At 57.8% G+C, this 12,097-nt stretch overlaps 2 protein-coding genes and 1 long non-coding RNA gene across 6 annotated transcripts in view; 2 read left to right on the forward strand and 1 right to left on the reverse strand.

The window, feature by feature from the left end:
* The window catches only part of IGSF9 (immunoglobulin superfamily member 9), a 19,494-nt gene extending 17,302 nt beyond the window's left edge, over positions 1-2,192 (forward strand). For both annotated transcript variants that reach the window (XM_061401966.1, XM_061401955.1), the window contains exons 19-21: positions 240-1,100; positions 1,395-1,522; positions 1,735-2,192. In XM_061401966.1, coding sequence (XP_061257950.1) covers positions 240-1,100; positions 1,395-1,522; positions 1,735-1,916 — 1,171 coding nt within the window. In that variant the 3' untranslated portion in view covers positions 1,917-2,192. The remainder of the gene's footprint in view (positions 1-239; positions 1,101-1,394; positions 1,523-1,734) is intronic.
* LOC133238689 (uncharacterized) overlaps positions 1-7,895 on the reverse strand; it is a 15,283-nt gene extending 7,388 nt beyond the window's left edge. The window contains exon 1 of the long non-coding RNA XR_009733595.1: positions 5,240-7,895. This is a non-coding gene — a long non-coding RNA (uncharacterized LOC133238689). The remainder of the gene's footprint in view (positions 1-5,239) is intronic.
* Positions 3,636-11,512, forward strand: TAGLN2 (transgelin 2). 3 transcript variants are annotated; one of them, XM_061402040.1, is made up of 5 exons: positions 3,636-3,738; positions 9,221-9,431; positions 9,846-10,020; positions 10,329-10,431; positions 10,724-11,512. In XM_061402040.1, the coding sequence occupies exons 2-5, from the start codon at positions 9,252-9,254 to the stop codon at positions 10,863-10,865; spliced, it is 600 nt and encodes a 199-aa protein (XP_061258024.1). In that variant the 5' UTR covers positions 3,636-3,738; positions 9,221-9,251; the 3' UTR covers positions 10,866-11,512. The 3 variants fall into 3 exon arrangements, with proteins under 3 accessions (XP_061258024.1, XP_061258032.1, XP_061258041.1); XM_061402048.1 differs by lacking the exon at positions 3,636-3,738 and adding an exon at positions 3,816-3,891; XM_061402057.1 differs by lacking the exon at positions 3,636-3,738 and adding an exon at positions 4,633-4,692.
* The last annotated feature ends 585 nt before the right edge of the window (positions 11,513-12,097 follow it).

Here is a 12,097-nt window from a genome sequence, read left to right on the forward strand (position 1 = left end):
TTAGGAGGGGTGGAACAGAAGTGAGAGGGAGGTGAGGATGGAAGTGCAGAGGCCCAAGCCTGGGGGCCGGCCCCGTGTCGCCTGTGCCTTCCCTCCACCCCTCCACCATGTGGGTCCTTCTCTCCCTTGCTCTCCCTAGCTCTGCTCTGTTCTGCATCAAACCTCTCAAGGCCTGACGCTGGCTCCTGGGAGGGGGACTGGCCCCCTACCACAGACCCTGATCTCCTGTCCTTCCCCAGCTCTGCTCCGGGCTCGGGCAGTCCTGACAGCGTGGCGAAGCTGAAGCTCCAGGGTTCCCCAGTCCCCAGCCTGCGCCAGAGTCTGCTCTGGGGGGACCCCGCTGGACCCCCCAGCCCCCCTCCGGATCCTCCACCTAGCCGGGGGCCCTTACCCCTGGAGCCCATTTGCCGGGGACCAGATGGGCGCTTTGTGATGGGACCCCAGGTGGGGACCTCCCGAGAAAAGTCAGGCCCTGAGCAGTCCGAGCCTCGGACCCCAGCTCGGCGTCAGGCCAGGTCCTATGATTGCAGCAGCAGCAGCCCCAGTGGGATGCCCCAGCCCCTCTGCATTGCAGACATCAGCCCTGTGGGGCCCCCTCGACCGGCCCCACCCAGTCCTCTGCCAGGTCCAGGACCCCTGCTCCAGTACCTGAGCCTGCCCTTCTTCAGGGAGATGAATGTAGATGGGGACTGGCTCCCTGTGGAGGAACCCGGGCCTGCTCCACCCCCAGATTACATGGATACCCGGCCCTGCCCCACCTCATCTAACCTCCAGCCCCTGGACTGCAGCTCTGAGTCCCCCAGGGCAGCACTTCCTGGGGTCATGGTCGGGGTTGGGGCCGCACCAGAGCCCCCGTACACAGCACTGGTTGACTGGACAATGAGGGAACGGCTGCTGCCAAGCCTTCTCCCTGCTGCCCCTCGGGGCAGCCTCACAAGCCAGAGCAGTGGGCGGGGCAGCGCCTCCTTCCTCAGGCCCCCCTCCACAGCCCCCTCTGCAGGAGGCAGCTACCTCAGCCCTGCTCCAGGAGACACCAGCAGCTGGGCCAGTGGCCCTGAGAGGTGGCCCCGGAGGGAGCATGTGGTGACAGTCAGCAAGAGGTGAGGGCAGTCCCTGCCCAGCCCTGCCCTGCCCTGACCTGCCCAGCCCAGCCCAGCCCAGCCCTGCCCTGCTTTGTACAGATTCTCCCCACCCCTCTCCTGTATCCTCTGCCTTCCCTGCTCCATCCCCACCTTGGGACCAGGAGAGCTTGTCTCCTTTTGGAAGCTTTTGCTGAGGTCCAGGGATCTTCAGAGGAAAGCCATGGCCCACCCTCAGCTTGGGGTCACCAGTTCAGGCTTTTCTGGCTACCCTCTATTCCTCCACCCACACCACACATCTGTCTCATTTCACAGGAGGAACACATCTGTGGATGAGAACTATGAGTGGGACTCAGAATTCCCAGGGGACATGGAGTTGCTGGAGACTCTGCACTTGGGCTTGGCTGGCCCTCGATCCCGACTTGAAGCTGAGCCAGAGCTAGGTGTGAGAGCCTTCCAGAAAGCCAGGCACCCCTGGCCTCACTGTCCTACACCCCCAGCCTTAGGACTCAGCCTGTTGCCAGCCAGGCCCGCTCCTCTGACTGCCTTGGCTCCTCTGCACTGGCAGGCCCTAGAGAGCTTCGTGGTACTGCTGAATCCCAAGAGTTCACCCAGGGGACCTTAAGACATCTTCCTTTTGTCTTTCCTTTTGCAGGTGTGAAGACTCCAGAGGAGGGCTGCCTCCTGAGTGCTGCCCATGCTCCTGGCCCTGAGGCCCGCTGCGCTGCCCTTCGGGAGGAATTCCTGGCCTTCCGCCGGCGCCGAGATGCCGCTAGGTCCCGGCTACCAGCCTATCGACAGCCCGTCTTCCACCCTGAGCAGGCCACTCTGCTGTGAATGCCCTAACGTGAGACAGGGTGAAGGCGCACAGACCATGCAGGGGAAGCCCCCAGCAAGATCTTTCTCCAGCCGGGGATGCTGCCCCTGCCCCTTTGGTGCTCAGTCAGAGACCCTGACAGTTGGCTTGCTGAGGGGTGTACGGACTGAGGCCCTCGAGTCTGAGGACTACAACGGTGATCTTAGGTCTGCCTGTGTGTGTGTGTGTGTGTGTGTGTGTGGTGTTTGTGGTGTGGATGAGGCTTTTTTTTACAGGTAAATAAAGTGAAAAATCTTTCTGTGTGTCATCTGCTTTGAATCTGAGAGGGAAGTAGGAAAAAAATCCCTAAACCCTAAACAGTGAGGGGACTCTGTGAAAGAATGGAGATACATTCAAGATCCATTCCAAAAGCATTTATTAAGTGCCTACTGAGGTCAGCTGCTGAAGACCAGCCATTGAGCTAGGTGCTGAAAAAGTACAAAGTTCACAAGACATCTTTGCTCTTGGGGGAATTCTTTCTAGTCAGTGAAGCAGGAAAGTAAAGAAATAGTTACAGTGTGCTGTGATAAGTTCTGTGATAAAGCTGTCTGTTGGTTATTACGGTAGCATGAAGGAAGGAGTCTGCAAACAGTGAATGCTTACAGCTTGTGCTGGGACAGGCATGTCACAGGAAGTGAGAACAATAGCCAGGCACTGCTCTAAATTTTGTACATGTACCGTTGAATTCTCTACCACTCTGCGGTAGGTAGTACTATTAGCTCTATTTTATAGACTAGGTGACTGAGGTGTTCAGTGCGTTAGTAATCTGCCCCAAAGCCACCAAGTTGGTGATGGGTAGGGCAGTGAGAAGTCAGTCATGGGAGGGAGAGCATCCCAGGCGGGGGAACAGCCTGTGTGAAGGTAGGGAGGAGTAAAAACACTTGGCATCCCAGGGAATCACTGGAATATAGAGGTAGGGAGGGCCGGGCAAGAGAGAATGGAAACGTGAGAAGGCACAGGTTGTTGATGTGCTTGAAAACAAGTTTCACTGGGGGCTTCTGTCATATATGAAGAACTCCACTGATGGGTATAAGCAGTGACTCCACCCCAGAGGGACTGCTCAACTGAAGTCTGAAAACAGGTGGGGGCATTCTTTTAATCCCCAATGGATGCTCTCCTCCATCCTCAGAGACAGAAGAACTGCTAGTCTCCTCCACTGAAGGTTCTTCTGATCCCTCCAGGATAAAGCAGAGGTGCCAGGTCATAGGGGAGGGAATGAAGGAGAAAGAAGTCAAGTCTGAACCCTGGGTCCCAAAGCTGATCACGCCCCTTGGGCCCTGGGCGAGGAATGACCTCACTGTTAGTTTCTGCCCGGGCTTGAAGAAGGTGGGGAGCAAGACCACATGCGGGAGCTGTCCTGGCCTGCTAGTTCCAGTCTTGCCACACCCTAGTCACTTGTGTCTAGGGGAATGTTTTCTTGTGCCTCCGTTTACCTAACCACCCTATTTGAGCCAAAAGCATTCTTTCCACATAAAAACCCCCAGAGTCTTGCGCTAACCTAGGCAGATAGTTTCCCACTGGGGCACATGTTTAAGGGCTCTGGGGTAGAGGTGGAGGTTCTCAAGGGTTGAGGCCATTGCCTCCATGTCTTTTAACTCAGAGTCTGGTCACCGCCCCCCTCTTTCTTAAGCACTGCCCTCCGCAGCTGCACTGCGGCGCCTTTAAACCCTCTCGGCCCTTGCCCCGCCCCTGGTCCGCCCCGTCCGAGGCGGGAGCAGGCTGAAAACCCCCGGCCCCGCCCGGGCGATCCACTCGCGCTGCGGCCCCCGCCTCGAGTGCGCAACTCTCCGACCCACGTGAACCGTAAGCTGGAGGGAAGGGTCCTTGAGGGCGTGGGATGTGCGCGGTCTCTAGAAAGCAAGAATCCCGAGCCTGCGGCTCGCTCCAGTAGGCTTGCGGATCGAGGGCTGGCAGGCAAGGGTCCGTTGACTGCCCTGCCCCGCCCTGGGCTGTCAGGTTTGTCCCCAGGCTCTGACCCCCGCATTGTTGAGCGATGAGGTCAGGCGGTGTTGCTAGTGCATAGACGGGGCGTTCGTCGGGATCGGAGACTCTGGGACTGCGCTCCGCCCGCCGGCTCCAGTCCCGGGTCTCGCTGGGGCGAGAAAAGGAGGGGGTCACGGATTATACGGCTGGCCCAGAGTGATGCAGGGTACAGGGTTCCGGCGCCCACCCTTGGCCAGCTCCGCGCCGCCGGGTCTTCCCAGGCGACCCTTCACTTCCTGGTTCCAGGAGCACGTGTGGGTGCTGCCTGCCCTCTTCGTTTCTGAAGCTCGTTTTTCTGAGGACTGGCTGTCGCGAGTTGGGGCGAGGGGCCGCCGTGCTCGGGTCCTGCAGTGGCCTCGCCTTCTCGGGTTTGGGCGGGGACTTGAAGTTCCAGTCCTCTCCAGGAGGGTCCCTCGACCTCAAGCATCTGGGAGGTTGCAGCCCAGACAGCGCCTCGGGGTGCCCTGCCTGTAGGAGGCGGTATTGGGGGAGGATGGCTGCTTTCCAGGCTTCCAGCCTCTACGGGAGCCGACGCCCCCACCCCTTGCCCCCTGCTGCTGGGAAAGTCGGTGGTGGCCGCGGGCGGGCAGGCGGGCTGCCCAGACCGCTGCGTCACCCCAGCGGCGGGCGGGCGGGGGGTGATTCATCCCAGTAACGGCCTAGGGCGTGGCGACTGGGGGCGACTGTTGGGGGGCGGACCAGCAGGACCGGAAATCGACTGCCGCAGACCTCCCCCACCCCTCTGCCCCGCGCGCTCTGCTGGAGCCCCTTCAGGTGATGTTCTGGGGAAGCTTGGTATCCGCGAGCAGAAAGAAGCAGGGTAGAGGTGAAATGGGGTAGAGGACTAGTATGGGGATCCGGGGTAGGAGGAGACCCGTGGTTCTCCTAGTTTTCTGACTCCAGAGCACCAGAGGGACAGCTCCGGGTCTGTAACCCCACTTCCAATTTCTCCTTCCTAGTCCACAGGGAAGACTTCAAACTTCAGAGGAGGCCAAGGTAGGGTGAGGCCAGTGGGCCCCTACCCTTCCAGAATCAACAAATAAGTCTGTCCAAGTGCAATTCTTCCCCCACGCCCCACCCCAGCCCCTCTGGGGATTGGCCTCTAATCCTCCCCCCTCCACCCTACCCTATCCCTTCTCCCCCCAGGATTTTCAGCTATGGGGCTCTCTAGCTCCGAATGGACCTTCTGTTGCCAGGATATTTCTTCTGAACTATTTCCTTGAATCTACATGTCTACCCCAACACTTGTAACTTCCTTCTCCACATGCTTCTATTCCCTCCACAGCTGCTTCCTTGAGGAATCTCTTGCACCTGTCTGTACCTGTGAAGCGACCCCTTTCCAAGGATCCCACTTCTGCTCCCCCTGCCGTGCCTCTGATCCCGCTTGGCGTCTCCTGACCACTTCTGCACAGAGTGGCTGTTTCTGCCTGGTGCCCCCACCCTGCCCCATTCCTGTGTTTGGTACACAGAAGCCATGGCAACGGCCCCCCCCATACCCCTCCTCCCATGCAAGCTTTGTGGCTTCCTGTTTGTGCAGCTTCAGCTTTCTCTGCTGCTCCCTGACTCGATAGCAAGGGGGCTGCCCCACGGTGGCCCCTCAGTCGTAGGTCTCCCACCGCCCCTGCTCCCTGTGGCACTTCACTTTGGAGGCAAGGGTTCCCACTTCGCTTTTTCAGGATAGTCTAAATGGCACCTCTGGGTTGGGAAGTTCCCCTGTGTCCTCTCTGCACAATGAATGGAGAGTCCCTTTGTCTTCACAATTCAACACCCCTGCCCGGAGCCCTGGAATCCTCCCACCCCACCCCCATGTCCGCCTTTTCTTTGGCATCAGCTCCTCGGCTCGGTGGGGTGAGGTAAGCGTCCCTGGTCCAGCCAGGGTCTGGGTGCGGCTGAGGGCTGGAGTGCCTTTTGCAGCCCTCCCCTCTCCCAGCTGTTGTAACCTCGTGGGTGGGGGTGAGGGCTGTTCCCACTGCTGTCTGGAGTACCTCTGGAGTTCACCTTACTCACTGCCAGCCCATCCCCAAGCTGTGCAGCTGTCTTCCATTTGGACCCCCAGCTCTGAGCATTTCCCACACAGCTTCTCCCCACTCCAGTAGGCAAGTGGCTACCTTCCCTCCTTTAGGGGCGAGCCCCGGGTTCGCCACTGCAGCCCCAGCAGCCACGGCTTCACAGAGGTTGTCTGCTCGTGGGGGTGGGGAGAACAGCTGTGGGCAGGCTGCCTCATGGCTCTCCCTCCTGCCAGAGCTCTGCCTCATGGCTCTGGCACCACAGGGTCTAGGGCAGTGGCCCCGAGTGGAGCTGAGACATTGCAGCTGGAGCCTGTGACCTTGCCAGCTGTGTCCAGGCTCCAGAGTTTAGGAGGGCTCTCAACATCCATCCCAGAGGTGGGCCTGGGGGGCCCTCCATAGGCAACACTGGAGGGGTCAGGCTTCGGCCCTGCTCTCCCTTCGTAACCCTGGTGTCCGGGTTAATCATTCTCCTGTCCTTTTCTGGCTGTAGTGATCCCTGGGCCTCAGGCCAGTTGGCTCCATGGAGACACAGCCCTGAGGCCCAGGTGACTGCAGTGAAGCTGCTCCCAGAAGTGAGGTCTAGACAAGGGGCTGGGACAAGGTGACTTCTTGGTGGCAGCAGCCTCTGGCCCCCTCTCCTTCCTCCCAAGCCTCCCAAGCCTATGCGGCAGGGTCACAGGCTCACAGAGACTGAGTGGTGGCTGAGCCGTTGGGGCTGGGCTGGGGGCAGGGAATCTTGTCTGCTCTCTCCGCAGACCTCAGCCGCTCAACTGGCCTGCCCAACCGGCCTGCCCGCCCCCGGCTAAGTTTGTGTGGGGCTGGTGTGTGGGTCAAGGTCCAGACTGACATTTGTCTGGCCCGGCTTTCAGGCTGGGTGAAGTGGGGGTGGGTTGCTCTTAATGAGGTTTAAAAATAGCTGATTTATGGGGAGGATCTCTGCAGGAAATGTGCAGCCCCATAAGCTGGAGTCAGAAAGAGCAGCCCTTTTGGAGTGTGGGGAGGGGCTGCCTGAACCCAGCGCCGGCAGGGACTGAGGTATGAGGGGGGTTGAGGCAGCTGCTGTCCCTGTGACCTGCCCCGAGGGTCAGGGAGGAGGCGGTAGGAAGACTCATCCTGCTGTGTGCCTGACGTCGTCCCTCAAGCCTGACCTGGCCTGGGGCCAGATTGGGGAGGGGGAGTGTCTCCCTTCCCTCCCCTCCAACTTAGGTGCCTGGTCTGGGGCATCCTCTTTTATGTGCAATCAGGCCGCTCTATTTCAGAGCAGAAAGAAGAGCCCATGGGGAGGAGACGGAGGCAGGAAATGGAGTCCCATCCCATCTCTGGTCCTGGCTCCCCCTTGATGTGTGGCGTTCCAGGACAGGGCTCTGAGTGTGGGGACTTAGGCAGCGAGATGGCGGGTGGGGACAGACTGCCCACTGCGAGGTGTGGTCCTGTCAACTCAGGCCAGCGGTCAGGAAGCCACCCCCCTCCCCGTTCTTCCTGACTGAGGTCCTCAAACTAATATCACCCAAGGCTCCTGAATTAGGCCTTATTCCTGCTATAACAAATTATCACAAATTTTGTGACTTAAAGCAACATACATTTAATATCTTGCGGTGCTAGGTCTCTCTGGCTAAAATCAAGGTGTCGGCAGGGCTGCATTCTTTCTGGGGGTGCCTAGGGGAGATTCCACGCCTTGCATTTCCTAGCTTCTTGCTACTGCTGCTGCTAAGTTGCTTCAGTTGTGTCCGACTCTGTGGGACCCTGTGGACTGCAGCCTACCATGCTCCTCTGCCCATGGGATTTTCCAGGCAAGAGTACTGGAGTGGGTTGCCATTGCCTTCTCCATCCTAGCTTCTTGAGGCCACTTGCATTGCTTGGTCCACGGCCCTGTGAAACTCAATCATTGACTTCCCTCTCATTCTCCCACTTTGACTCAACTGCCTTCCTCTTTCACTTATAATGACCCTTGTTGTGAGTACATTGGGCCCCGCTGGATGACCCAGGGTACTTTCCCTATCTCAAGATCCTTAATTCAGTCACACACGCAAAATCCCTTATGCAATATAAGGTAACATTTGCAGGTTCTGGGAAGTAGGACATAGGCACCTTTGCAGGAGCCATTCTGCCTCCCACTCCTTTTAGAAAGGAAAGTAGAATTAAGTAATACGTGATTTCTCATGGAAAGTCCCATTGCCTAGTGAAATCTGTTAAGGGCCTACCTAGACCTACCTCTCCAGGAAGCCCTCCAGGCGGCTTCTGTGCATATTCCTCCCTTAATTCCTTCAGCAAATGGGCTTCCCTGCTGGCTCAGCAGTAAAGAATCCGCCCGCAAGGCAGGAGGTGTGGGTTCGATCCTTAGGTCGGGAAGATCCGCTGGAGGAGGACATGGCAACTCACTCTGATATTCTTCCCTGGGGAATCCCATGGACAGAGGAACCTGGCGGGCTACAGTCCATGTTGTTTGAAAAGAGTTGAGTTGGCTTAGCAACTAAATAACAACAACATGATCTGTGTAGTTTAATATTCATCCTGTACAACTCTTGTACTTTCGCATGTGCTGTCTTTGTCTCTCTGATGGCATTATGTGCAACTTTAGAATCAAGGATTTCTGTCTCTTCTGCAAGCCCCAGCGCAAATAGTGGGTGCTCAGTGAAAGTGTTAGTTGCTCAGTCGTGTCTGACTTTTTGCGACCCCCTGGGCTGTAGCCTGCCAGGCTCCTCTGTCCATGGGATTTTCCAGGCAAGAATACTGGAGTGGGTTGCCATTTCCTACTCCAGGGGATCTTCCCAACGCAGAGATCAAACCCACATCTCTTGCATCTCCTGCATTGGCAGGTGTATTCTATACCATTAGTGCCACCTGGGAAGCTCAATAAAAACCCAGTGGCTACCTGGCATGGGTTCCCAAGCCACTGCATATTCTTTCTAAATCATTCTCCTTCCCAGACTGGAAAAGGCACAGCTGGGGTTAGGATGACCAGTTTGCCTTTGCTAAAGCTGACCACCCCTAATCAGGAGCTGAACCGCCAATCCTGACCTCATTTACCCTATGTTCTATTCCAGTGGGTTTTATACTTCATTATAGGAGTGGAACCATTCAAATGAAATCTAATGGGAAGCCTCAATATAGTAGACAGGCTCCTGTCATAAGGGTGGGAGAACCCGCAGGGGCCAAGGGGAGATGCTCTCATTTGGCAGCTGTTCTCCCCTCTGGGGCCCACCCGAGGGATTCGGTGTGTGTCCCCGTGGGCAGTGCCCCACTCCACAGGCTGTAGAGTGCTGACCGCGGGCCTGGCTGTGTCCTCTCCCCAGTCCCCTACAGCCACTGCCGCCAGCCTCCGGAATGGCCAACAGGGGGCCTGCCTACGGCCTGAGCCGGGAGGTACAGCAGAAGATTGAGAAACAGTACGATGCGGACCTGGAGCAAATCCTGATCCAGTGGATCACCACCCAGTGCCGCAAGGATGTGGGCCGGCCCCAGCCTGGGCGCGAGAACTTCCAGAACTGGCTCAAGGATGGCACGGTGAGCGCAGGGCGCCTCCGACCAGAGGTACCGGGGAAGCGAGCATGGTCTCAGCCCAAGAGAGGAGTGCAACCCTGTCCCTAGCTTTCCTGAGCCCAGGGATCTCCATCGAGCAGAGGCCCTCCTGTTTTTCCTCCCTCCCACCAAGGGAAGTGGAAGCCTTAGGTAACAGGAAGGAGGAGGAGCGCCAGGGGAAGAGCTGGGGGAGGTGTGCTCTAGTCAGTGATCCTTGAATAGCATGGCTCACTTTCTGGGCTCGGAGGCAGGGGCTGGGCAAGAAGGAGCCCGAGGCTTTCTCCAGGTGGAGTCAGAACTGTCCTCAGGTAGGAGAGGTACCTGTGTCGTTCTCTGGAGCTGAGGGTGGTGCCCTGTGATCTGTGTGGGCATGGCCTCACCTCTGCTGTCCTCCCCCAGGTGCTGTGTGAGCTCATTAATGGGCTGTACCCCGAGGGGCAGGCCCCGGTGAAGAAGATCCAGGCCTCCACCATGGCCTTCAAGCAGATGGAGCAGATCTCCCAGTTCCTGCAAGCAGCTGAGCGCTATGGCATCAACACCACTGACATCTTCCAGACTGTGGACCTCTGGGAAGGTGGGCCAAGGCCAGGGTCAGGGCACTGTTGTCCAGAAGACCAGAGGTTGGACTGAGCCATCTCCTCCAGGGAGAAGGGGCAGGTTTCTGGCAGCCTGAGGACAGAGTGGAGTGTGTATGTGTGTGCGTGCTCATTTGTTTGTGTTTTGGTAGAGCAGTTGACCATGTTGGAGGTTGGAATGGAGAACAGGGAGATCAAGAGTAAAGGAATTTGGGGACTGGGCCTGCTGACTTAGTGATAGAGGTGGAAGCCTGGCATTCAGGACCCTAGCCCCGCGGAGGCTACTACAACCCCTCCTTCTTCCCAGGAAAGAACATGGCCTGTGTGCAGCGGACACTGATGAATCTGGGCGGGCTGGCGGTAGCCCGGGATGATGGGCTCTTCTCTGGGGATCCTAACTGGTTTCCCAAGTGAGTATGTTGGGCAGCCCAGGCTCTGGGCCAGCGTGGTGATCGTGCTTACTCCTGTCCCTGGGAAACGCCTTCTACAAAGCACTTCCGCATCCCTTATCTCTATCCTCACGCCTTTCCTGGGATGGCAAGGGACAGTCCCTTTTGCGAGATGAGGGGTGGTGAGCTCAGTGCTCTCTGGGGCAGAGCCGGCACCAGCACTTAGGCCAGAGAAGCCTGTACTCTGCCCTGGGAGGACATTTACCGGGGCAGCCTCCACCCTCCTCCTAACCAGCATTCACTTTCCACCCAGGAAATCCAAGGAGAACCCTCGGTACTTCTCGGACAACCAACTGCAGGAGGGCAAGAATGTGATTGGCTTACAGATGGGGACCAACCGCGGGGCTTCTCAGGCAGGCATGACCGGCTACGGGATGCCGCGCCAGATCCTCTGATCTGCTGTGCAGCCCTGCCCCTGCCCTCCGTGAATGGTTAATATATATGTTTTTTTTTTTTTTTTTTAGCATTGACATTCCCTGAGAGCCCCTGGGAGCTCTCGCACTCCCTTCTGCCAGGGTTGGGGCCTGGCCTGTCTCTTCCGGGGGTGCCCGACGGTGGCCTCCCCCTTGTGCTTACTAATACATTCCCTTCTCCAAACCCACAAAACTGGACCAACTGGCCTCTTTTCCCCTGGGACCAAGACTGGGGGGGACCTTACCCCCTCTCCGCACCATACCTCTTCTTTTTCCTCTGGCCTCTTCCCTCTGAGCCCTGTGCCCTAATCCATTCCTTAGCTGGGCATCAAGGATGCTGCCTGACGGCCTTCTCCCCCCACAAATATGCCTTGCCCACAGCTGTGGCTGCAGGGACTTAATTTATAGGGAGGGGCCTGTGGCCGCTGCCACCCCAGCCCCAGCTGGACTGCACTCACCACACTTCGGAGGCAGCCTGCCCTGGCAGAGGCCCCCAGGCTTCTCATTTTCCATCCTTTCTGTGGCTAAGGGGTGGGGGTGAGGAGGCCTGGGAGGGTAGGCTGCTCACCATGGGCTGGGGCTTGAAGAATCTGAGTTTGCTGATTTAAATAAAGAATCTCTGTCTTTTTTTTTTTTTTGGATGGATTCTGGCTGTGTCTGGGGGAAACCCACTGTGGGGAAGGGAGGGATGTGGGGGAAGTATGGGCACTGGCTCCAGGGAAGAGGGTTTTGAGATGGAAGGTCACAAGTGTCCCCCCATCTTTGACTTCCTTCCCATTCTTTTTCTCACTTGTTTAGGTGAGGGGTTGAGAAGGGACAGGCCTTCCCTGCTGCCTTCAGGTTAAGAGTCATGATGACAGGATATGTGGGTAGCGTCCAGAAGAAGGGGGGCCCTCACCTAGCTGGGCCCTTCCCACAACCAGAACGGCTGTCAGTCACTGCAGGAAGGTGGGGCTGGCTGTCCCCTGAGTCCTGAGTCCTGACAAGTGTCTGGGTTGGAGGCGTCTCCCACAGGCTTGATGCCAGGTGGCTTCTGTTGGAGCTGGCCAGACCAGCTTGGGGGGTGGGGTTGCAGTGGTGGGGGTCTGGTGAACAGGGGCATGAGTGAGCTGGAAGGAGTTGGTGATGACTGGAGGGAGGAAGCCTTGTTGATCAGACACTTGGGAGCTGTATGTTCTCGAGAGCTTAGCAGCATCTTCTGGATGGGGTGGCCT

The sequence above is a fragment of the Bos javanicus genome, chromosome 3 (assembly GCF_032452875.1).
Source record: "Bos javanicus breed banteng chromosome 3, ARS-OSU_banteng_1.0, whole genome shotgun sequence".
Taxonomy (NCBI): Eukaryota; Metazoa; Chordata; class Mammalia; order Artiodactyla; family Bovidae; genus Bos; species Bos javanicus.

Excerpts from the sequence above, each read along its gene's own strand:
- TAGLN2 (XM_061402040.1), top strand. The coding sequence starts at position 9,252 with ATGGCCAACAGGGGGCCTGCCTACGGCCTGAGCCGGGAGGTACAGCAG. Across the intron at positions 9,432-9,845 it reads ACTGGCTCAAGGATGGCACG|GTGCTGTGTGAGCTCATTAA; the intron begins GTGAGCGCAGGG and ends GTCCTCCCCCAG. Across the intron at positions 10,432-10,723 it reads GATCCTAACTGGTTTCCCAA|GAAATCCAAGGAGAACCCTC; the intron begins GTGAGTATGTTG and ends CTTTCCACCCAG.